General features: G+C 35.5%; 5 protein-coding genes and 3 non-coding genes across 9 annotated transcripts; 1 reads left to right on the top strand and 7 right to left on the bottom strand.

The window, feature by feature from the left end:
• Positions 1-296: 296 nt before the first annotated feature.
• On the bottom strand, positions 297-9451 carry LOC111450778 (phospholipase D zeta 2). The gene is made up of 20 exons (XM_023091066.1): positions 9108-9451; positions 8437-8538; positions 7944-8059; positions 7267-7408; positions 6923-7093; positions 6502-6675; positions 5906-6148; positions 5708-5824; positions 5216-5355; positions 4979-5128; positions 4605-4761; positions 4009-4530; positions 3684-3794; positions 2543-2689; positions 2233-2430; positions 1707-1808; positions 1500-1631; positions 1312-1377; positions 765-826; positions 297-670 (listed from the first exon to the last, which is right to left on the bottom strand). Exons 1-20 carry the CDS (start codon positions 9321-9323, stop codon positions 421-423), a joined length of 3318 nt encoding a protein of 1105 aa, XP_022946834.1. The 5' UTR covers positions 9324-9451; the 3' UTR covers positions 297-420.
• Positions 9452-10686: 1235 nt separating this feature from the next.
• On the bottom strand, positions 10687-14351 carry LOC111450218. 2 transcript variants are annotated; one of them, XM_023090232.1, is made up of 8 exons: positions 13968-14351; positions 13816-13882; positions 13543-13582; positions 13248-13380; positions 12994-13065; positions 12327-12407; positions 11213-11274; positions 10687-11130 (listed from the first exon to the last, which is right to left on the bottom strand). In XM_023090232.1, exons 1-8 carry the CDS (start codon positions 14247-14249, stop codon positions 11070-11072), a joined length of 798 nt encoding a protein of 265 aa, XP_022946000.1. In that variant the 5' UTR covers positions 14250-14351; the 3' UTR covers positions 10687-11069. The 2 variants fall into 2 exon arrangements, with proteins under 2 accessions (XP_022946000.1, XP_022946001.1); XM_023090233.1 differs by lacking the exon at positions 12994-13065.
• Positions 14352-15075: 724 nt separating this feature from the next.
• On the bottom strand, positions 15076-16337 carry LOC111450571 (F-box protein PP2-B15-like). The gene is made up of 3 exons (XM_023090767.1): positions 16006-16337; positions 15810-15928; positions 15076-15721 (listed from the first exon to the last, which is right to left on the bottom strand). Exons 1-3 carry the CDS (start codon positions 16276-16278, stop codon positions 15232-15234), a joined length of 882 nt encoding a protein of 293 aa, XP_022946535.1. The 5' UTR covers positions 16279-16337; the 3' UTR covers positions 15076-15231.
• A 3335-nt stretch (positions 16338-19672) lies between these two features.
• Positions 19673-21011, top strand: LOC111450586 (F-box protein PP2-B15-like). The gene is made up of 3 exons (XM_023090796.1): positions 19673-19980; positions 20065-20183; positions 20272-21011. The coding sequence occupies exons 1-3, from the start codon at positions 19708-19710 to the stop codon at positions 20759-20761; spliced, it is 882 nt and encodes a 293-aa protein (XP_022946564.1). The 5' UTR covers positions 19673-19707; the 3' UTR covers positions 20762-21011.
• Positions 21012-21897: 886 nt separating this feature from the next.
• Positions 21898-24217, bottom strand: LOC111450785 (60S ribosomal protein L18-3). The gene is made up of 5 exons (XM_023091076.1): positions 24097-24217; positions 23916-24005; positions 22683-22811; positions 22392-22574; positions 21898-22211 (listed from the first exon to the last, which is right to left on the bottom strand). The coding sequence occupies exons 1-5, from the start codon at positions 24097-24099 to the stop codon at positions 22053-22055; spliced, it is 564 nt and encodes a 187-aa protein (XP_022946844.1). The 5' UTR covers positions 24100-24217; the 3' UTR covers positions 21898-22052.
• On the bottom strand, positions 22970-23051 carry LOC111450879. Its single transcript, XR_002711901.1, has one exon. It is a non-coding gene; the product is annotated as a small nucleolar RNA snoR53Y (small nucleolar RNA).
• On the bottom strand, positions 23256-23350 carry LOC111450871. Its single transcript, XR_002711892.1, has one exon. It is a non-coding gene; the product is annotated as a small nucleolar RNA snoR69Y (small nucleolar RNA).
• LOC111450870 lies at positions 23524-23616 on the bottom strand. The gene has a single exon (XR_002711891.1). It is a non-coding gene; the product is annotated as a small nucleolar RNA snoR69Y (small nucleolar RNA).
• Positions 24218-24480: the final 263 nt, after the last annotated feature.

The following is a 24480-nucleotide window of genomic DNA, read 5'->3' as shown; positions in this document are numbered from 1 at the left end:
CTAAATCTCGTACTTTAAATAGTCCTTTTTGTACCAATCAAAATGTTCGCCTAGCATAGCCTCAACTATTTAGTTTTAGTTTTAGTTTTAGTTTTTTTTTTTTTTTAATAAATTAATAAAAAGCTGTACAGCCTTGCGAATTTTTTTCTTTACAAAATAGAAATAGAGCATGCTTAATATATACATACATATGACGGAATTCATTGCATATTTCAACCAATTTTGGATATGCTACAAAAGATCACCAACAAATTTAATTCCAAAGTGAAAAAAAAAGAAGAAAATACTATGATGGAAAAAGAATGGTTATGTACATATTATTTACCCACAGATTATCATTCTAAAAGTCGATGGTTCGATCTTCAACTTTGTGATCTTGTGATCATGCATGAATAGTATACATACATATACATATATATATCAATGAAAAACTTGAGGGGCAGCATAAAACTCACTCTCAATGAAGCCTGGTCTGAGATCTTCTTGCCACAAGAACTTCAATGGAAAACAGACAAGATGTCCTCTTATACACTTCAGTTTCTCCATTGGATCTATCATCTTTACTTCCCCATTTTCATGGTTTTCTATCTCCTCAGCAGCTATTCCTAAATCTAGTGTGTTATGATCAAGTTTGCACTTCAAATCGGCCAAACTTTGGCGTAAAGATGATCTGAATTTGGCAGAATACATTATGAACAAAAAAGATAAAAAAACTTTTATCTAAAAATGTTAAAGACGATGATGATACGTAGTTGTTTGGTTACCTTGAGTTTATGTTGTCGTTGGGGATGCAAGAAAAGACGTCTTCATATATTGCTGTGTTTTCCTGCATTAAATTCATAGCAAATTTTCAATATCATAGTATTGGAGACATCATAAGGTTATTATTTCTCGTTTCCTTGTTTTTTGTTTAGGAAAATAGAAACATTTGTTAAACGAACTCAACTCTTCACAATAGTATGATATTGTCCACTTTGAGCATAAGCTCTCGTGGGTTTGTTTTGGGTTTTCCCAAAAGACATTGTACCAATGGAGAGAGTATTCTTTAATTATAAACTCATGGTCATTCCCTAAATTAGTCGACGTGGGACTTTCATCATCCAACAGCATTTAGTAACGGTTTCAAATTCTCATTTTTCATTTTTCAGAACCGTTTTTCAAATTATGAAGAAAATTTTAAAAACACATAATAAATAAATGATTATCATACATTTTTATGTTCTTTTTTTATGAAAGAAGACAGAACAAAAACAATTAGAAAAACGAGAATGTTGATGATATCTATTATTATACAAAACTAGTTATTCTCACCTTTGCCGTAGCTATCCATAAATCTTTGTATGTTGCTTCTACTATAGGATCAAGGATTTGACTGACCTGAAGTGATTAAGGCATATAATATAAGTTGAATTTGTATGGTCTTCAAGTAAAATGGAAGATATTTGTAATGATTGGAAGTTTCTGAGACAAATGCTAATATATATACTAATTAGATAAACCTCTCCGAGATGAAGACCAAGGTGCTCACACCACAAGGAGCAACGTAGACTATGAGCGAATTTTCCAGCCTTCCATGGCTTTCCATTCATATATGAATCAACAAACTCTTTATCCTCGATAATCACCCCAATCTGCAGTGGAAATATGGTGATAAGAACGAGTAGATAGACGAGCAATATACTCTAAAGTAGCTAAGAATGATATACCTCAGAATCTCTGGATCCAAGTAAACTTCTATCGTTTATGTTGGAGGAACCAATAAAGGTAATGCAGTCATCGATTATCATCAATTTGCTGTGCACATACACCTGAAAAATGAAAATCAGGTAGTTCATTACAAGGTCAAATTGATAGCGTTTTTAAACAACTTAACTTTTGATATTATTGAAACATTTTGTTTTGGTTTATTGTAGCAGTGGAACAAATTCCACAGCTATTTATGCAACTTTTTTCGCTTTTTCCCACCATATGTAACAGCCCAAGTCCACTTTGAACTTTCTCTTCTGAGCTTCCCCTCAAAGTTTTAAAACGCGTTTGCTAAGGAGAGGTTTCCACACCTTTATAAAAAATGTTTCGTTCCACTCTCCAACCTACGTGGGATCTCACAATACAGACTATATATCCATATAGATAAATCCGGATCGATGAGGGTAACCAATAACGAATAATAAAAGTTATGAAATAAATAAACAAAGACAAACCATCTGCATATTTTGGGGAAGCAAAAAGTACCTGACTAGTGGCAATTGGACCACCATCAAAAAGTCTGCCATATGATCGGAGGCCACAAAACAAGATATAATCCTGTGTTTTAGAACCCAGGAGAAGATTGAGACGGTACAATATCGAAGTTTTTTCCCAACTAATTGTTCGATACTGCCAATGCATCAAGGCTCGAACAGTTGCTGCGCCATTATCATCTACACCACCCTGATGGATGCAAAAGGGACAGGGAGCATAGAGTCCATGAATGCATATAAAAGGCAGTAGAAAGAGAAAGAAATTTAGATTTTTTTTAAAAAGGAAATATACAAATATGTACCTGAAATCCGGGTAAGAGTGGTAAAACAATAATAACTCTAAAACATTGTTTTTCTTTGTGAGCCAGCCATATACGTTGGTATAGTGCTTCCAGAACCCGATTGTGGATGGTCTCATCCCCTGATAAACCTGATATGAAAAACTGGTTCTGGAAGTAAAACAAGAGGGTAAAACTCATTCATCATCTCATTTAATGACACATTGACAGAAATGACGATTAGTTATTTATCTTTGTTGAGCTCATTCATCAAAGTAAAAAACCCCATCAGTAAAAAAAATTGTAGCTCGATCCCACATCGGTTGGGAAGGAGAACGAAGCATTATTTATAAGAGTGTGCAAACCTCTCCTTAGCAGGCGCATTTTAAAAAATTCTCAGGAGAAGCCCGAAAGGAAAAACCCAAAGACAACAATATCCACTTAACAATGGGCTTGGGCTGTTACAAATGGTATTAGAGCCAGACACCGGGCGATGTGCCAGCGATGAGGCTGAGCTATGAAGGGGGGTGGGCACGAGGTGGTGTGCCAGCAAGGACACTGGGCCCGAAAGGGAGTGGATTGTGAGATCCCACATCGGTTGGGGAGGAGAACGAAACATTCTTTATAAGGGTGTAGAAACCTCTCCCTAGCAGACATGTTTTAAAAACCTTGAGGGAAAGTTCAAAAGGAAAAGTCAAAAAAGGGCAATATCTACTGATAGTGGGCACTGCTATGAACTGTGTACGGTACTGTTCAAGAATAAAGAATAAGTGAGTACTGTTCAAGAATAAGAGAGAATAAGAAAGAAATTGATTCCTGATTGGCTAAATAACAGGTAGAGAAGCAAGTGCAAACCGTGCACTCATTCTGTTCCACTATTACATGCAGCCAATATTTTGCTTCTTTTATCACTCCATTTTTTCCCCTTTTTGTAATTGTAAATATCCTAATGTGAATTGTATTACCCGTAACGTAACATTATAACCCAAAGGCCTAGTTACATTAGCAGATTAGTTTCCTTTGGTGTGATAACTAGCTCTTTCTTTTTTAGGATTCTCGTGATGGTAAATGATTCTTTGAAGAGAATAATTTTTTTCCTTCTAAATAGTGTCCCAAAAAAAAAAAAAAAAAAAAGACTAAAAGTTCCCACGATTAAGCTTGTTACCTCAATGTAGATGAAGTGTTTTGCCTCTTGAATGGCAGAACAATAAGCAGCATGGATGCTTGCTTCTGGTTTGCTTGTTCCTGCTGACCACTGGCTGACACTTCTTATTACCTAAAATCACCAGCAGACATATCCATGAGTGCATACATAATATTCTTAATTAAGACGAATATGTGTAAACGTCATTGTACTCATAGATAGATCTGCACGTCTTGGTGAAATTTTAAGGTGTCTATTACGGTTTACAAGAAGAAAAATGTCTTTTAATCCTCAAACTTAAGAATCTTAATTGTCATTAACACAGAATATGAGAAGTATAGGTTACCTGACAATTGGTGGTCGTAAGAGGACCGATTTCTTTGACCTCGTTTACAGCAACAACATGATTGCTTTCATGTTCGGTTTCCAACCAATCATCTGAAGTTTTCATATATGGCGGAGTATCAGTAGTAGCTTCCCTCGAAAGACCAAAATCACCAAACTCATCCAAAAATCCAAATTCATCGAACAATCCATTTGCTTGTTCATATTGGGTCAATGATTCAACATTGTATGCCTGAAAAGAATCCATAGCACTACTTTGTATCTCCATTTGCTTGTTCATTTGACTATTTCTTTCCATGTTAGAATCTGGAAGTCCACCAACTTCCTGAGGCATAAGTAATGGAATATCTTCCTGTGGTGATGAGGAGAAAAAGAAATCTTCCGTGTTCTGCTTTTGATGATCTTGCTCTGAGCCTTCATTTTTGAAACTCAACTCCGTGCTTCTTCCCATGTAATGTGGAAGGACCATGTCATGTTGAGGCATTAATAGAGGTATTTTTTCTTCATTTGGGGCTTTATCTCTCTAGAATAATGCTTTGACACGTTAGAAAGGAAAAAATTAAAATTGAAAGCACATGTATGTGTTACAAGATTGACCTTGGCATGGTTCCACCTCTGAACAAAGTGACGAGCAATATCACGACATGGAGATCCCCAAAGAGCACAGTGAACATCATGCCATGGCATTCGAGGACACTTCTCCCGCTCCAATTCATCACTCATTGTGTCTTCCCAAGAATTTGGTTCAGATTCTCTAACACAAGCAAGGTGGTAAAACATATTATAGAAGTTCCCTAAAAACAAAGTATACTTCCAAAGAAGAAAAAACTGAATATTTTTTTAGAAGTTCATGAATATCTCTTCTGTTCAAGCAGGCATATGCATGCTTGAGAACACAAGAATAGAAAATGGTGATATTTTAAATAGATTACAACAAGTTTCTCATTTTATTCGTGAAGAATAATAGCTACCTGGGGTTGTAATAGTCCTTTCCTGGCCATGTATAAGGAGGGAAATCACTCACTTTATGTTCCATTGTATCATAGCGGCCAAAGCACAAATCCAGACCTCCAATGAAGCAAATGTGGTGATCAACGATGACAAGTTTTTCATGATGTGACCTGCCATTATGCCATGGAATGGTGATGAATTGTTTGAAAACAGAAGTAAAATATAACAAATTTAAACATAATCTACACAATGCTTACCAATAGTAAATCCCAGTTGACATATGATCAGGAGAACGTAGTACCTTAATATTCTCATGAATATTTAGAAGCCTCTTCTTACTATACCTACTGTTAATTTTCAGAGCAATAGGGACCTCTTTATACATTAAGATGTAAATCTGCAAAACATTAGCTTCAAAGTGAAATTAAATTCATGATGAGTTCTAGGAAATGTATCATAATAATAATAATAATGTGTGTAAACTACTCAGACAAAAATTGGAGGCTGTGTAGACCCACAAAGATTCAAAGTGAAACCAAATAATAGCTAGAGTAATATGCACATACATAACTTCTAGTACTAGAACTTCATGAAGAGACGATCAAAAGTTTAAGGCTTTAAGCAAATTTTATTGCATTCTACGACATCAGCAAAATATTCAAACTCAGTTAATGCCTAACAATGCAACAAAATCCAGTATTTTAAAATAAACTGTTAGTTCACACGGATATTGGGAATTGCTTAAACACCTTGACACCTTCTTTTGCCTTTGTTTCCAGCAATGCATCAAGCCGTGAAGAAGAATGATTGTGAAAAGGACGTCGCATATAAAGCTCAGGGCAAAGCCACCAACCAGTGATGAATATCTGCAAAGAATGTTAGACCACTTAAGTTAACAATGAGATTTGACAAGCATGTTGTTTCGTTTTTCATTTGGGCTATAGAACCTCAGATTTTGCAGCCTCAATAGAACAAGCGATTGCTTCAAAAGCTGCCCGGCCATCTATGAACCACTGAGCTTGGCTTTCATCATCACTCAAACCTCTCTGAGGAGCAAAAGAACCAAAGCGATGAGGGTGGCACCAACCATCTTTGGATCCAAACCCAGCATCATTAATTGCTGAGACCCATTTTTTGACTTTGGCGGTACTTGTGGTTCTGAACCTCAGATTTCCATTTCCGCCTCTAACCTTTTCACAACATTCTGAATTGTCATTAAATTTGAACGTGGCACATGAAATCTCTTCCCCAAATTATTAATTGTTCATGAGACTTAATATCCAATCATAAAGAAATCAATGTTGAAGATTTTAACACGAGGAAATAAATATCTGAATTCCTTAACCAGCATTGCCCAGACAAGTTCAATTTCATAACCTCAAATGAAGATTTCAGCTCAACTTGACCTTGCAGAAAATTGTTTTGGTAATATACAAGTTGTGTAAAGAAATTACATAGAACAGAACGAAGTACAAAAGATGGGTGGAGTTACTGCAAATCTTGAAATTGAAAATAAGAAGAGCAAAAAGAAGAAAAAACGCACCTTAAATGAATAACGTAAAGGATTGCGCTCCTTGACATGATATGCTAAGCATGCTTGGGATCCCTCCTTTTCTTCTAATGTTTGTAGAACATCAAAAACAATTATATCTAGGAGTTTAGTGTCCATGGGATCAGCAACCAAGGCCAAGAAACCTGGTTTCAAAACAGCCCAAACCTGTTTGTCATCAGGGGTTGTCAAAAAAACCACCGTATTGGTCATTGAAAAAAGAAGAGGACATGTTGCAGTTATGCAATTCATAATTGTTACAATGTGGGAGTATTAATAGCAAGGGTAAGAATTCCACTGCTAAAATATAAATATAAATAATTTTCTTCTAAAGCAGTCAACAGTAACAGGAACTAACTCGTCATTATGAAATTTAAATTCGATCAAAAGCATCACATGAGTTGAGTAAACAAACCTTTTTCCAATTGTACACGCAGCAACTGCACCAATGACATGCAAAACATTTTATACTAGAATCAGATCCTGTTAGCTGTTTCAAATGCTTCACCATTAGGTAACCTTCTTTCAACTTCGGACCGTGTTCTCTTACAAATGACATCTTCGAGACTTCTAAAAATTTGCAGACCTGCTTTCCAAGATTACTTAATTAGAGAAACTGAGAAGGTGTAGGAGTTTAGAAATAAATTTCATTGATATCAAAGTACACCAAAACTAAACGAGAGAAGTTATTTATTTCTTTGATCAAAGTTACTGGTCTTTCTAAAAGAAGCAGATGTTTCAAGAAAACTTTACACTCACCTCACGAGTATTTACAATATCCAAGTTCCCAAAGAAGTGATTTAAGTAACCCTGCATTGCTAGCTTTGCCTTGTCTGAAATGGACCGCTGTCCTCCCATTGCTGGCTTAATGATGGGTAAAGCAGCAACAGAAGGGACATTCCTGTACATTTTAAAAGATCAATTTTCCAAAGCATCATAGCTCCCTTCTCAGTTCTTACACCCCAAAAGAAAGTATAAGAGGCATAATATCGATGTAGCAGTCCAAGCTCACCGCTAGCAGATATTTTCATCTTTGGGCTTTCCCTTAGAGGCTTCCCCTCAAAGTTTTAAGACGCATCTACTAGGGAAAGGTTTCCACACCCTTATAATGAATGCTTCGTTCTCTTCTCTAACCAATGCGGGATCTTACAATCCATCCCCCTTGGGGCCCAGCGTCCTCGCTGGCACATCGCCCAATGTCTGGCTCTAATACCATTTGTAACCGTTCAAATCCACCGCTAGCAGATATTGTCCATTTTGGCCTGTTACGAATCGTTGTCAGCCTCACGATTTTAAAACGCCTTTGCTAGGGAGAAGTTTCGACACTCTTATAAAGAATGCTTTGTTTCCCTCGCCAACCGATGTGGGATCTCACAATCCACCAGAAGATAAAATGATTAATTTGGTATAATGCATAATTCCTTTTTATTAGTTACCTATTTTTTGTTGTTTGTTCATCATGCAAAGGAAATAACCCATCATCAGACTCGTCATCATGATGGACTGCAGCTGTATGGTCTACTATTCCCAAGTTGTGAAGCCATTCTTTAACCTTGTATGTAAACATGACAGGACCAATCAAAACAAAAAATTTATGACAAACAAACTAAAGAGGATCCAAGTTTCACATTTCAGGCCCTTGTTCATAACAATTTTAATTTTGTTCTTCTATTATCACACTTATTGCTGAGAATTTTTGGCATTTTGTATGCTACTTTTAAATCACTGTTTAAATATCCGTAAAATCGAAAACAGGTAGTTTTAAAAATTTTGTTGTTCTTTAAATTTAACTAAGACCTCAAAACAGTTTTTTATTATTATTGTTATTAGAAAATGGACCTAAACTAACCAGGCTCATTCTGGATAAGGCAAATGGAGCAGAAATGTTATAGATAGAAGATGATTTGAAATATGCCATGTAAGTCAAACCTGCTCTTGTTTCTCGTGAAGTTCTTCAATAAATGCACGTCTCTTCAGCGCAAAATGTAAATATAGAACTTGAGAGGCTTTCTTCACTAAGCTCCATTTAAACTGTTAACAGTGAACTTAGTGTCAGCATCATTTTTTCACAATGGTGTCAACAAATCAACTTTAAAAATGTGTAACAACTTCTAGAACTTTAAATTTTTTCTATTTTTTAAAATTCACAAATCTATTGAGCACAAAATTGAAAGGTCAACTCAACAAGATTATGTTAGACACAATTTTGTGCAAGTTCGTAAATTGTAATTAATGTCAAGTAAGTTTGAAAGCTATTTAACATAATTGAAAGATCCTACCGACACTTTTGAAATTCAAGAATGTCTAAGACATATAAATGATAAAATATTAGTTCATTACTCTATCTCTACCAATCATTTCAGAAATTTTCAAATAGAAGACTTAAACACAGTAATTCTTCTCTTTCTCATAAACAGGTACTCATCAAATTTTCTTTCCATGTTCTGTTTCACAGTTGAGCGCGTTAAAATTTCACATTAACAAACAAAAACATCTAACAAATCAATCTTCCACATCTTCGCCCAAAATCGTCTGAATACACCGCAAAAAAAAAAAAGCAAACAGGACTGCTGAGAAAGATAAACAGATAAATTCAATACCTGTTTGTATTGAATTTCAATGGTGTAAGACAACAGCAAGGGACTGATATCTCCAGTATCCGGTCGCGAAACCGATACAATGGAAGCAATCGGCAGCTCCTCAAAAACCCTAGCTGGTTCTCCACATTGCCGGAACGAATGCGACGATGAAGCCAACCTCGGCGCCTCTGCTTCCGACGGAGTTGTACCACTGGAAATCAATCTCTCCGTCGACATATCAAATCAACGAAGTGAATTACAGAGAGTTCATGAAGGAAAACGTCGCCAGAAGTGAAATTCTTGCAACGAATTGACTGAAGTGAATTTTGAAATTGGAAGATGAGCAGTTCGTCGTATGGTTTTCTTTTTGGAGGTAACTTGAAACATAAAAACCACACAAAGTTAGTTATTTATAACGTATAGGTAGTGTTCAAGGGGAAAAAAATTTCTACGCCAAAATGTAAAATGACTAAATTACCCTTCGAATTGTGTGTGTTTATATATGCTAAATTTCAACAAAAATAAATGAAATAAATAAGTATATATTACGATATTACTCGGGACCCTTTGTAATATTTCAAAATTATCCTAACGCTCGGGCTAAAATTTCATTAAAATGTTAGACGAAAATCGGAATCTCGAATAGTATAATAATAATGACCCAAAATGAAACCGAGACGTGTATAACGCCAAACAACTTCAAGTCACTACCACACATTCGAAGTTTGAATTTATATCCAAAATTCTAATATGCTTATACGATAATGAGAAAAAAATATTGTAATTTAAAATATTTATAGATAGATTAAAAAAAATTTAATGTGTATTATTAAAAAATAATTATATTTTATTATCTTTTTCAAGTGTTTTTATTTAATTTTATGCTTTAAAATAATTAATTTTAGTATAACTGCATTTTTTATTTTTGAGTGTACAAAACTATTAATTTCATTTAATTAGTTCATGATTTAACTTAACAAAAAAAATAAAAATAAAAACTCATAAATATGGATTATTATTATTATTATTATTTCTTTTTGAGTTGCAAATGAAGATTGGTGGAGGGCAAAATGGTAACTTCACAAGCCCACAAGTGACAGAGTGGTGCCCTGATTAGCCAGGGGGAATAACTCAAAGAATATCCAACCTTTTGTGCTACCTACCAAGAATATGCCAAATGGATGTATGTTTGGTTCCAATTGGGGCAATTATAATGTGAAAAGGACTTCATGTAATAAATAAAAAATATATATATATTAACACTCGAACAACCCAATAAAGCCCACTCAAGCGTAAATCAATTAGCTAAAAATTTGAATTTTTCACACTCCTACAACTAAATAGAACCGACTCGAACGTAGGTCAGCTAGTTAAGACATATATTCTTCACACTCCCACAACTAATAGAACCTACTCGAGCATAGGTTAACTAATTAAGATATATATTCTTTGGTAAGAGATCTGAGATTTGAATTTTTCACACTCCTACAACCAAATAGAGTCAACTCAAGCATAGATCAATTAGCTAAGACATATATACTTGGCTAAGAAATTTGAGACTTGAATCTTTCACACTTTCACAACAAAAAACAGCCGGCTCGAATATAAGTTAACTAATTATGGCATATATTCTTGACTAAGAGATCGAGGACTTGAATCTTACTCACTCTCACAACAAGTTAGAGTCAATTCGAACATAAATTAACAAGTTAAAATATATAATCTGACTAAGAGACCCGAGGCTTGAATCCTCTCCACTCCCATGTTGGATTCAACGAAAAAAAGACCAAAATGCACCTTCTTTTTTTTTTCAACCCACTTGAAATGGATAGATTACGATCCGAACCAATTTGGTTCAGGCATCCTCATATGATATCGTTAGAATTTGAATTCCGATCTAAAACGCTAGAGTGAACACGGGAAGGAAAAGAGAGAAATTGTAGAATATGGCATCAAAGCAATTAGCTGAAAATTGTACTAACTTCAACTCCAGTTTCGACAGAGGCAGTGAACTTTGGCAAGAGCGGCCATGTAATCATCAGACCTAAAAAGAGGAGAGGCATTGCCAATCAATTGAAGTTAATGATTGGTTGCACTCAAAGGAACTATGTATGGTGGATTCAAACCTCTGTCCATATGGAGACTGGCAAGCTGCAACTATATGCTGTTTGGCAGCATCCAATTTTTTCTGCACAAATGAAAATATAATCCCACAAAAAATATTTCCAGCTCTTGCACGATAAAAATACTACAAGAATGTGAAAATTTAAACCTCCGACCTCTAGGAAAGGAATATATGTTAATTACCGCTGAGTTATACTCATATTAACTACACGGGATCACGTATTATGTTTGTGTCATCTCATCTCATCTCCTCATAGGGATGGATGAGTGTGCTTTCTTGATTGAGTTTAATGTAGCAAAATGGGTATCAAACTAGTTCTAAAAATAGACCTTTTGTTTGATGAGAAATTGCAACCGTGGCAGTTTAAAAGTTGAATTTCTACTAGTGTAGAGATATGTTTGGAGATATCTTTTAAAGTTCTGAGTTCCAATTTAATAACTTAAAATGCTTGGTGGCCAATCCAAGTTCACCGCTAGTAGATATTGTCCGTTTTGACCCCGTAACGTACTGTCGTCAGTCTCACAGTTTTAAAATGTGTCTACTGGGGAGAGGTTTCTACACCTTTGTAAGAAATGTTTCATTCCCCTTTCCAACCGACATGGGATCTCACAATCCACCCCCTTAGGGGCCCAACGTCCTCATTGCATACCGCTCAGTGTCTGACTCTGATACCATTTGTAATAGCCCAAGCCCCCACTAGTAGATATTATCTGCTTTGGCCCATTACATATTGCCGTTAGCCTCACGATTTTAAAAAACACGTCTACTAGATAGAGATTTCCACATCCTTATAAGGAATGCTTCATTCCCCTCCCCAACCGATGCGGGATCTCACAAAGCTTCTCTTAAAACTAGTGAGATAAGCTGAGATAGACCATAAACACAGTCCAAAAATGGGGTCCAACATCCCGGCTATCAAAAATAGAAACAAAATGCTTCATCCTAGTTCTGTAGCTATCAAAGAAAGGCCTGAGTAGTATAGTTGTGGACAAGGAAAAAAGACAAGAATATAAAGATTCAGGGTATTATTGACTTTTCAGAGACTAATAAACAATAGGTTGCAGGGATAGTTAGCAAAAAGGTAAAAAAAAAAGTTGGAAGTCTTTTAACCAAACCTCTGCTTCGTGATAAAGCCCAGCATATAGAGAAGCATAAAAGTATTCATTCTCACGGCCACTTGAGAAGGCAGCAACAAGCTATGGAATAAAAACAACTCTTCAGTCAGATCATAAGCTAGAAACTTAAACAACACAGGTAACAAAATGGTGCATTGAAAAGGTAATTATGTAACGGCCAAAGCCCACTACTAGTAGATATTGTCATCTTTGGGCTTTCCCTTTCGAACTTCCTCTCAAAGTTTTTAAAACATGTCTGTAGGGGGAGATTTCCACACCCTTACAATAGGGTGCTTCATTCACCTCTCTAACCGACGTGAGATCTCACAATCCACCCCCTTCGAGGTCTAGCGTCCTCACTGACACTCGTTCCTCTCTCCAATCGATGTGGGATCTCACAATCCACTCCCTAAGCCCACGCACAGCCCGGTGTAAAAACCTTGAGGGGAACCCCGAAAGGGAAAACCCAAAGAGGATAATATCTGCTAGCGTTGGGCTTGAGCTGTTACAAATTAAGAGAGGGTTTGTCAACAATATCGAAAATCATTTAAAAAAAGAAGCATACATTTGAAAAAACCAGAAACCCCAATTGAACATGGAAGTTGTAATGATCAAATGACTGAAAAGAAGAATTGAAGATAGAGGAAAATAGAGAAAAGTTTCATACATTCTCAGGATGGCCACCATCTTTAAACATATTATAAGCTTCCCTCATGACTGATCGTGGATCTCTACCTACCTAAATCCATGATTCAAACTTCCAAACATGATTTAGGATGAGTTTGCTATAATGATTATGAAAGAGGTGCTTAACTCAAGAACACGAACTCTCATAATTCATCTCAAACTCACTAAGTTACTCTTATAATCATATAGCAATATTTCATCCCTGCTTTTATAATCTCATAAATATTAGCTTACCTCAAGAAATCGCCTTCTTGCTTCATCAACTCCATACAATTGAGCCTCACAAACAAAGCACCAAATAGATTCCTCTGTGTCGTTCGGATTTTGTGCAACGTCTAGTCGGAACTGCTCGGCTCCCTCTTCAAATCTAAAAATGGAATTCCTACTTCAACTATTCATATTCATCCAAATTTACATGCATTCATTCATACCAATGCATAACTCAGCAGATTCTAGTTTGACTCAAAAACTTCTGCATTTCTTCCTATCATAAATGTAGCATAAAAGGAAAATTGGGGCAGATCAGTACCTATCAAGATAGTAAAGTGAAAGCCCTCTTTGCCAAAGATCTGATAGCAACCATAAAGAAAATCCATATTAGTTAAACAATGCACTGCTAAGAATTAAGAATGAATCCCTAACCCTAACTCCTCATCATCCAATTATCTCTAAAGCAAGATATCTCTATTCGTTACCATTCAGAACTTAATTTATAAACAAACTGGTTGATAGTTAATCTCACAAAATCAATTTGAATTTTCAAACTAAACTACTAACATCGCTGCGAGGTGCAGGAACCTACATGCCTTTTGACGAGGATCCAATTCAATTGCCTTGTCGAATTCTGCTAAAGATCCTGAAACATCGCCCTTAAAACCAACAAAATTTACACGTATTCAAATCGAAAATTCTGATAAACGAAGCATTATTACGTGAGTTGAAAGAGAAATCTACCTCTCTGAAGAGAAGCATTCCGCGTCGAATAGCAGTAACAGCGTCGCGAGGGTTGTTTCCCCCTGTTAGGGCGTCCCAAATTCCAGAGACGGAAGGAACGAACAATCTTCTAGATAATGATAATGGAGGAACGTGATTGAGCTTGATTCTCATTGGAAACGAGCTCGGAGAGTGGAGATTTTCGAGGGGTTTAATTGAATTTGGTAAAGAAGGCGCGGTGAAAGATATGTGAAACGAACGAGACATGGAGATGGAGGGTTTGAGACTGGAAATTGCAGCCATTGGTGAAGAACGCGATGAAGTTGAAGAAGATTGTGCTCGGCAGGGGAGTAGTTGTGAGAATTTGGAGACGATGGCTCTGCACCGTCCATTTTTCAGATGATGAAGATAAGGCGCCAAAACGAGTGAAGATCGTAAGTGAAAGCGAAAGAGACAACATCTGCTACAAATGGTACTAGAGTCATAGACACTGATACAAAAGACTTTGAATTTGTGAGATCTCTCTTTAGTAGACGTGCTTTAAAATTGTGAGGCTGATGGTAGTACTTAACGGGTTAAAGCTGACAATATCTACTAACGGTGGACTTTGACTCTTACAGCGATACGTAATTGGCCAAGACGGACAATATCTACTGACAGTAGGTTTGGATTGTTACGGCGATACATAACAAACAAAAGCAAATAATTTCTATTAGCGGTGGGGTTGAGCTATTACAACGGTAAATACTAGCTTCACCTATTATTATTGAGATAATGGTCTTTTCACCTTCAACGTGCAACGCATGCTTATTGATCGACTAAAAAATTTGTCCACTTTCATGTACTAAAACTATATAGTTATGTATAGTGGAGATCATATTCACACGAACATACCATATTAGGTTCAATATAAGCTAGTCTACCAAAATTTAATTTGTATATACAATACAGTTGTTGTCTCAACCACCTCAACTTAATTTAATTAATTATTTTAAATGATTGACTTAATAAACTATCTATTTCATCTCTCTCCCGAGACTTTCCCGATACTTTCATCATCCATCCAAGTAAGTTGACTCAACACAATTATTTTATACATATAACGTATATTTTTTACATTACACGATCATTAAATAAATGAAGATACGTGGATTTCAGATAGAATTCAAGTTGATTAAGACGTTAGCTGTCTCACGTAAGACATCGTGAATTCGTAACGAACAAAAGAATCAATTAACTAGTGTCGTATCGATCCAGGAACGGTATGCTCGGATTGATGTGTTGGTTAATGTTTAGGCCGGATTTGAATGGCTTGAACAACAAGTCCGGATTTGAGCTGAAAGCCTTTGGTCTCCAAGAAGCTCATGGTGAGGTGTTCATCGTCTTCTCCGGTGAAGAACTCTCCCAATTCAATCTCCGACCACCCATCTTCTCTCTGTCGGACATCCCTAATTCCGTTGCTATCAAAATTGTCTCCCAAATCGGCAGCGAATAGCTTTATGGCTCTCTCCCTCCGATTCCCATAAAACAGAGACTCCATTTTGAGGTTGCTCTGTTCCTTGCGGCGCAGCCAAACAGAGCCTTGGGAGCTCTGCAACGCATCCCCCAATTGAACACAAACTTGGGCTGGCATCAAATCCAACCCATACCCTTTCTCTGAAGTCTTCACCACAAGATAAGCTCCGTACAATGTGTTCGGAGACAGCCGTCCTGTTCTTGTTCTTCCATGGATTTCCACCCAGCTCGATGCTCTGAGCTCTGCAACTTCTGCGAATCTGGAAAATGGTTTTTGTTTTTAATCATTATGCTGTAATTTTATGGAAAATTTGGAGGCGACCCATTGAAATTAATTATGAATAATACCTTGATTGAGGATCGGATTTCCAGCTCCAACAGAGTGGATCGGAGCTCCAAGTGATCGCCAGCTCTCTTGCTGACAATGTATAACAGATCTTCCCGGAAAATCTCTCCAACTCAAAGCTCTGCGACACCATTTGATTATTCGAATTATTATTTTATTTCGGATTAGTTACGAAATGAAATTATTTTGTTTCTTTACCTTTTTTCCGCCTTCGATTAGGATCGGAGAACAGAGTCGGAAGAAAGCTTCTCTCTTCGAACAGAGTGGCGATTCGCCGGAGATATCAGAGGCGGCCACGATTTCGGCGTAGTTTTTAGGCAAAAATCTGCTCCAAACGACGTCGGATTCCGCCGCTGATCGGAATGTCGACGAGACGAGGGACAATTTCCCGGCGTCGGTGGGAGTCGTGAGTGACAGAATCGCCGAAACACAGTCCTCCGGCAACACTCCGATGCTCGAAATTCCGGCCATTTTTTTGTTCACAGTCAAAAAAATCCAATCTCTCTTTCTCACTCTAGTTTTTCTCTCTTGGATTTGTATGGAAATGAATTTGGCGATTGGGTTTATATAAAACACTTTCTCTCTCTAGTTTCTCTCTCCTACTCATATTTTTGACGTACTTAATTTGGCACGTGTGAAGTTAGATTTTAACGAATAATAATAATAATAATATATTAATATGAAGTAAAAATAATAATAAACTTTATTTTATACTTATTTTATACTTATCGTCCGATGTGTAACGAGAGTGGCTGTGGGGTCCACCCGAACGCGTTGATTAAAAAAATATAATAAAAATAATAAGGTCTTGTTTGGCTGCATGCTAATGGAAAACCGGTAACGGGAAATGTCGGTCAAAACGTTGACCGTTGATTTTTTTTAAACTTTAATTTTGTTTGGGGGCCAATTGTAATTTAACGGAAACTGAGGGCTGGGTCAATAGTCAAATACTGGAGTCTTGACTAAATGCACCCACTCGCAACCAAAGGGGATTCATCTTTTTTTTTTTTTTTTTCAAAAATAAAAAATAATTATTTTACGAACATTTAACTAATATGAACATAACTCACCTAAACCGCACACCTGCATCTGTTATCTATGGCTATATGTCAGATGTCCCAGTCATACTTATCCCAGACGTGTTGTCTATGGCCACATACTCATTCCGAACCCCTTTTACATGCTTTCGTCTTAGATAATCTTTTACTATTTCACATTATGTTAATATGAATATGTATGGTCGATCACCAAAATCATATCTACATCCACTCGGGCTAAAATGTACGATAGGAGGATATGACTAGTTGTCACTCCTTCCTACTCGGGTTATATGCTATCAAAATCATTATTGGTGCCTACTTGCCTTTTGCTTATAACATTCCTTTCTTTCAAATTGTTTTCAACATATTTTCTCGCTCACGTTTTTCAAAACATTTCTCTCAAGTGTGACTCGAGGCTCGAACATACATTGACATTGTCCGCGAAGTATAAATTTCTCACGACCGATTTGTTCGCTTTTTTAGAGCAAGTGTCGCAGAATCGTTGTTTCGCTGTCACAAGAGTGCGACTGTGACACTCTACATTTAGTATTATTTGATTTCGACGTCTGAAATAGGATTTTATGGTCCTTTCTACTTCGACCTTCATTTGATTTTGACGGTCGATGTCAACTTATTGTCCTTTGCATTTTTCGATAGTGATTTGAAAATAAAAATTTAAAACGAATGGAGTCCAGTAATATAGTAATAAATAATTTAAGAAATTATATATAAATAGTGAATTTCTAACTGTTATTAATTAAATTTATGGAAGTGTATTATGGTATAAATTTTGTATAATTATTATTTTCCACTATTATATCATGTTACGTTTTAAATGTTTTAAATTCTATTTTTTTTCATGTGAATCTATTTTTTAAAAATTTTATCAAAATTTTAAAAATAAGACACAAATTTTTTATTTGCATGCCAAACAAATACTTGAATTATCTAAGAAATAGTATTAAAAAAATTATTATTATTACTTTTTCAAATTTTAAAAATTATCATTTTTTTAACATGAAAAATTAAATTTTAAATTTATAAATCAAATTAAAATTCATCTTTAAATTTTTTTTTTATATAAAATAACTGTCATAAATATTGGGTCTTCAACGTTCAAACTTTTTGATCGATAATATAATATTTAATTAATTTTTAGTATTTATTTTTAAATAACTTTCTTAAAAATAAAAAAATAAAAAAATATATATACTTATAAAACATGACATTGACCATGAATATTAAAGTTATTTTATTATTATTATTATTATTATTATTATGAGAGATCCCGATTCACACGTGCACAAGAAGCCAACCTTTATTATTAATCAAATAAATGATTGTATATTTTTAATCAAATAAATGATGGTATATAAAATTTTACAGTTCAGTAATTAAACTTATTTTAGTGTAAAAAATAGGGTTAATTATCTTATCTTTTAAACGTCAAGATCAAACGTGACTAAAATAAACGTAGATTAACAATAACTAACATGTATTACCTCCCTTAAGGTCGGAAATTCAAATTAGTTACCTCCATTCGTTGTACTAAAAAAACATGAAGTGGAACGTGAGATCGCAAACCTCTGATCATGAAAAAACGTCACTATTACGAGAACAAGTTAGTGTCTTGAAAGGGTGAAAATAATCTACGTTTATAGTGGAAACACCTATTATCGATAAAGTGAGAAAATTTCGAGACAATTTGTAATTACTAGAGATGTCTACTGAGTGAGACAGGAACGGGGAAGTATTCTCCATGCCCGCTAAATTTTTCATTTATTTTGTGGGGATTGGTATAGGAATTCTATCTAGCAAATTTGCAGTGATTGGGTTATCCACCGGTAATTTTTTCGGTTTATTATTCTTTTAAAAAAATAGTTATATTAAAATTTTCATTTTTAAATATCATCTTTATTTAAAAACGGTAAAAAAAAAAAATCATAATAAATTAATATATTTCATATGCAATCCGCTAACGTTGTACCAACATAATTTAATATTATAACAATAGTCTATACCAGTTAAAACCACAGATAAATATTAACATTTAATATATATTATATTATACTATATTATCTGTCACAAATATATTTATATATAATGGGATGAAAGTGGGGATAAGGACGTATAATCTCGTTCTCGGGCCCATTTATCTAACGAAAAAAATGTTCCCCACTTCCTTTCCATTCTCCATCTCAACGGGGAATTTTTCTCCCTTCATCTCGGACCTGCAAGTAAAACGGACATTTCTACTTATTACTTTTTTTACCTTTAAAAAATTATAACGATTAAAAAAAAATTTAAAAATTAAATACTTCAGTTGTTATTATTATTATTATTTTAATTGACTTTTTGAATTTTCAAATAATTGAAATTAGAGTTCAAAAAGTGAAAGAGGGGTGGTCAATTTTGGGTACTAACTATGGAAGTTTCATACGAAACTCTCCAATCACTATTCATTTAAATATTCATCACCTTTTTTTATTTTAATAAAATTATCCAAATTTACACGTGCCTAAATATTTAAATTGATATTTATTTAATATCTTTTTATTTTAGAAATATTTAGAAATTGTCTCAAAATTATTTTTAATTTTTTAAAAGTGAGCAATTTGATGGTATTTTTATTAATTTAGTTGATATAATAAATTAAACTAAAATTTAAATTAAATAATAAAAGGGTTCTAAATTCCACGCCGCCCATTTTATTAAAACAACTGCGTTTAATCTAATCCTTTTCCTTAAACAAACAAGAGAGAGAAAGAAGAGAGAGAGAGAGGAAATGATTCTATATAAACCCAATACCCAAATTTCCTTTTCTTGCAGACCCAATTAAGGATAAGATTGAATTAAAAAAATGGCCGGAATTTCAGGTATCGGAGTGTTGCCGGAGGACTGTATTTCGGCGATTCTGTCACTCACGACTCCCTCCGACGCCGGGAAATTGTCCCTCGTCTCGTCGACGTTCCGATCAGCGGCGGAATCCGACGTCGTTTGGAGAAGATTTTTGCCTAGAAACTATGCCGAAATCGTGGCCGCCTCTGATATCTCTGGCGAATTGTCACTCTGTTCGAAGAGAGAGGCTTTCTTCCGACTCTGTTCTTCGATCCTTATCGACGGCGGTAAAAAGGTAAAGAAACAAAATAATTCCGTCTTCCATTTCGTAATTAATCTGAAATAAGATAAGAATTCGAATAATGAAATGTTATTGCAGAGCTTTGAGTTGGAGAGATTTTCCGGGAAGATCTGTTATACATTGTCAGCAAGAGAGCTGGCGATCACTTGGAGCTCCGATCCACTCTGTTGGAGCTGGAAATCCGATCCTCAATCAAGGTATTATTCATGATTAATTTCAATGGGTCGCCTCCAAATTTGCCATATAATTACAACATAATGATTAAAAACAAAAACCATTTTCCAGATTCGCAGAAGTTGCAGAGCTCAGAGCGTCGAGCTGGGTGGAAATCCATGGAAGAACAAGAACAGGACGGCTGTCTCCGAACACATTGTACGGAGCTTATCTTGTGGTGAAGATTTCAGAGAAAGGGTATGGGTTGGATTTGATGCCAGCCCAAGTTTGTGTTCAATTGGGGGATGCGTTGCAGAGCTCCCAAGGCTCTGTTTGGCTGCGCCGCAAGGAACAGAGCAACCTCAAAATGGAGTCTCTGTTTTATGGGAATCGGAGGGAGAGAGCCATAAAGCTATTCGCTGCCGATTTGGGAGACAATTTTGATAGCAACGGAATTAGGGATGTCCGACAGAGAGAAGATGGGTGGTCGGAGATTGAATTGGGAGAGTTCTTCACCGGAGAAGACGATGAACACCTCACCATGAGCTTCTTGGAGACCAAAGGCTTTCAGCTCAAATCCGGACTTGTTGTTCAAGCCATTCAAATCCGGCCTAAACATTAACCAACGCGTCAATCCGAGCATACCGTTGCTCTATGAATACGACACTAGTTAATTGATTCTTTTGTTCGTTAAGAATTCACGGTGGCTTAAATGAGGTAGCTTACGTCCTATTCAAGTTCAATTCCGTTTGAAATCGATGTATCTTCATTTATTTAATGTAAAAAATATGGACAATGAAAGTGGAAAGTCTAGGAGATGAAATTAATAGTCTATTAATTTATTTGAAATAATTAATTAAATTAAGTTGAAGTGAGGGGAGGCAATAACTATATTTGTATATAGAAATTTAATTATAGTAAACAAGCTTATTTTTAATCTATGATGTGAATAGGATATCCACAAGACACAACGGTATAGGTCTAGTATATGAAGTATGCATATGATTGATCCGAGCGTGGTTTAATGGATGAGAAGTTAACTATAATTATAAAAGTTGATGGTTTGATTCTCTACTTAATCCATGCGCCGTTTTTACTCATAGCTCATCTTACCATATGAACATGGTTAATTTAGACCAATTCTTTATCGTGAATTAGTTGGGTAATCTCTAATTGATCCTCCAATATCATCACTATCAACAAAGTTGAAGATCATTGTCATTATATACCAATGTGGACCATTGTCATTATCCACCAAGGAATAGTTGAAGATCAATAATAACTCGTATCGTAGACTATGGAAATAAGTTTATTGGAAAAGGCTAGCTAGTGACTCCTAGGTAGCCCAAATATTGTACAATCATCATTCGAGAATGACACCATATCATAGCTAGCTCCAAACAAAATACGTATACACTCGTCAATCAAAGCAAGTTCACGATGTTAGTTTGCGAACCTCTAACCATCACACATAGTAGCATGAACCCATAATGTTACATTATATAGTAAAAACATGTATCATAAGTAGGCCGATCACGCTCGTAAAATGCAAAATAAAATAACCAATCAAGCTCATTAACTCAGTATCCATCAAGCTTTAAACAACAAATTTTAATCATCTCAAATCATCCACAGAATTTAGTTCTAACAATATCAAATTCTATCCTACAAGTCTTGAATCGCTACTTATTTTTTTAGTCAAATTAAAAGTGTAATGACGTTCATAAAATCATCCAATGAAAATCAAGAGAAAAAATAAAGTATTTAAACAAGATCTTTCACTGAATACGATTAAGGTTTTATAATAATGAAAACTTGTACTAAGACATAACTGAGTCTCATAATAATATCTCTGCAAGTCTAGCAAAACATGAATTTTTTGTCTCACAAAAAGGGTCGAACATATGCTGAATTTAAACTCTGTATCCCCTGCTGTTTCTTTTTCCTCTTGCTCTCTCAAACTTCCTTCCCTTCGACCTCACGTATGGTTTCGTGTGGCTGTGAGGAACACCAGGAGCCGGACCGAAGTGCTTCACGGCTTCACGGGAATTCTTCGGTCCACGAAGAAGAACCTTTAAAAGCAAAATTAACAGAAGATTAAGCATGAATCTAAGCATTTGTGCATAATGTTCAACATGCAGGTGGCTTCTAAGATGAACATGAACTGATAAAATACCAAGCACACAGTTGCTTTTGCATATCAGAGGTTGTGTTTGAGAGTGAGAGAAAGTAAATGGGACTTGTAATCGTACCGTATTCTGGCCAAGAGGAGCCCTCAGAGCAAGCTGGTCGAATGTCAAGCACTCACCACCTGCCTTCTCAATCCTTGCCCTTGCGGTCTCAGTAAACCTCAAGGCTGTCACTTTCAAAGCTGGAACTTCATAAACGCGAATGTCGTCGGTCACAGTTCCCACAATGACGGCAATTTTATCTTCCTATACCATGTTAACCACCAGAGAATTTAGACAATCGAAAATAACACACTACTGAAAGGCTGAAATCAAAATATTAAGAACATGTAGTGCATAAATAGAAGTACACACCTTTCCCTTTGTGAACTTGATAAGTCTGGATAGAGAAATTGGTGGCTTGTTCACCTTGCTCATGAACAAGCGCTTCAGGATCACTGCATTGAAATTGCTTCCAGTTCTTCGGACAAGAAACCGGTACAGCTGAATTCAGTAAACAAGATTAAAGATCAATCATTTAAGCAATCCAAATAAGGGTAATGAACTACTAAGCTTGAAAAAAAAAAGGTTATTACAAATAGTTTTGATATGCAAACAAACACGCACCACTACTGGAAATAATAAATTTATGACTCTAGGGTAGTTCCATCAGTGACAAGTTGAAGATCAGTCATCGTGTAATCAGTATTAGCATGGTTTGAAAAATGAAGCATCACAGGGAACAACAACCCATCTCTCTATCAGAATGGATAGAAGCCTTAGTCCACCATTAAAAGTCTAAACTTCCTTCCAGATATGTATAGATAAAGAAGCCAGAGACTCGAATAGTAAATGGACACAGCAGAAATTAATGCATGACCCATATTTTTCATATCCACTTTACTTCCGAATTCAAGATGAAATGAAAGAAACTTCAAAAGTAGAATAATTTGAGCTCAGACAAATATGTGGATTAAGTCCAGTCCTTGACCTAAAAAAAGTTTCATAATGAGCTGGGTATCACATATTTCTTCATTGCGGATGAGAACATAGTCGGATACCAATCAAAATATAATGAACGAGAACTAAAACATTGACTCCATGAGAGCAAAAAAGGTTCCAAAACTAAAAATTTGAAATCAAGGTTTATTAATTGCCAATGATTAATGACATCTCCTGGTTCTTGTTCAAATTAAACTAGAAAACTGAACTCTAAACCTGGGCTCAGATAAATGTGGAACTAGTTCATTCCTAGACCTACGGAAGGTCTCATAATGAGCTGGGATACACAGATATCATCACTGCACATGAAATTTCCTCTACTTTCTTATCAAACAACCACATTTCAAACACAACTAGGTTAAAAAAATGTAGAACCAAAAACCGAAATATGAGCAGAGAACAAATACAAAAATAACAACGGATAAACTTCCAAATGATGCTCACAAAATTAGATTTGAAACTCCATTCTCCATTCGCGATATCTCAAGTTAAATCAAATTCATTTTAAAATAATCATACGCATTAATCACCATTCGCTAAGAAAAAGCCACAAAAAAGCAAGAGCTCGTGAGTACAGCGGAACCAATGACGATTAGAAAAACCAACCTTAACAAGAAGCTTGAGGTAGATATCATCGGACTTAGGGGCAGTCCTCTTGGTCTTCTTGCTCTTACCTCCTGCTACAAGATCTATCCCCTGTAATAAATGGAAAACGCATCTAAGACATTGATCTACGCCATTGTACGCAGAGAAAATGACGTAAAGAGAGAAAGAGAAAAAGACCGACCATTGTCGTTTATGGTGGAGAAAACCCTTCCCTTCTGCGACGGCGACGGCGACCTCTGAGGGGAGGAAAATGGCTCTAGGGTTTTTGAAGACCCTTTTTATTGAAGCCGAGGGCATAAATGATGTACCACTGCGGCGCGTTTAACCTATCTTCAGAAATTGAATCTTGACCGTACACGTGTATTGTTAACTAATTTACAATATAATTGGGAGGTTTTATAACCTATCTAATTTAATTATAAATTGGTTAAAATATTATTATTTAACAAATTTTAATAAAAATCAAATTCAACCTAACTTAAAAATAAATAAATAAATGATGTGTTCCATAAAATTTAATATTTATGGAAAATATATAAATAAATAAATTTAAAATTAAATAAAA

The sequence above is a fragment of the Cucurbita moschata genome, unplaced genomic scaffold (genome assembly GCF_002738365.1).
Source record: "Cucurbita moschata cultivar Rifu unplaced genomic scaffold, Cmos_1.0 Cmo_Scf00012, whole genome shotgun sequence".
NCBI classification, from domain to species: domain Eukaryota; kingdom Viridiplantae; phylum Streptophyta; class Magnoliopsida; order Cucurbitales; family Cucurbitaceae; genus Cucurbita; species Cucurbita moschata.
This window is presented reverse-complemented; position numbering and strand designations above follow the sequence as displayed.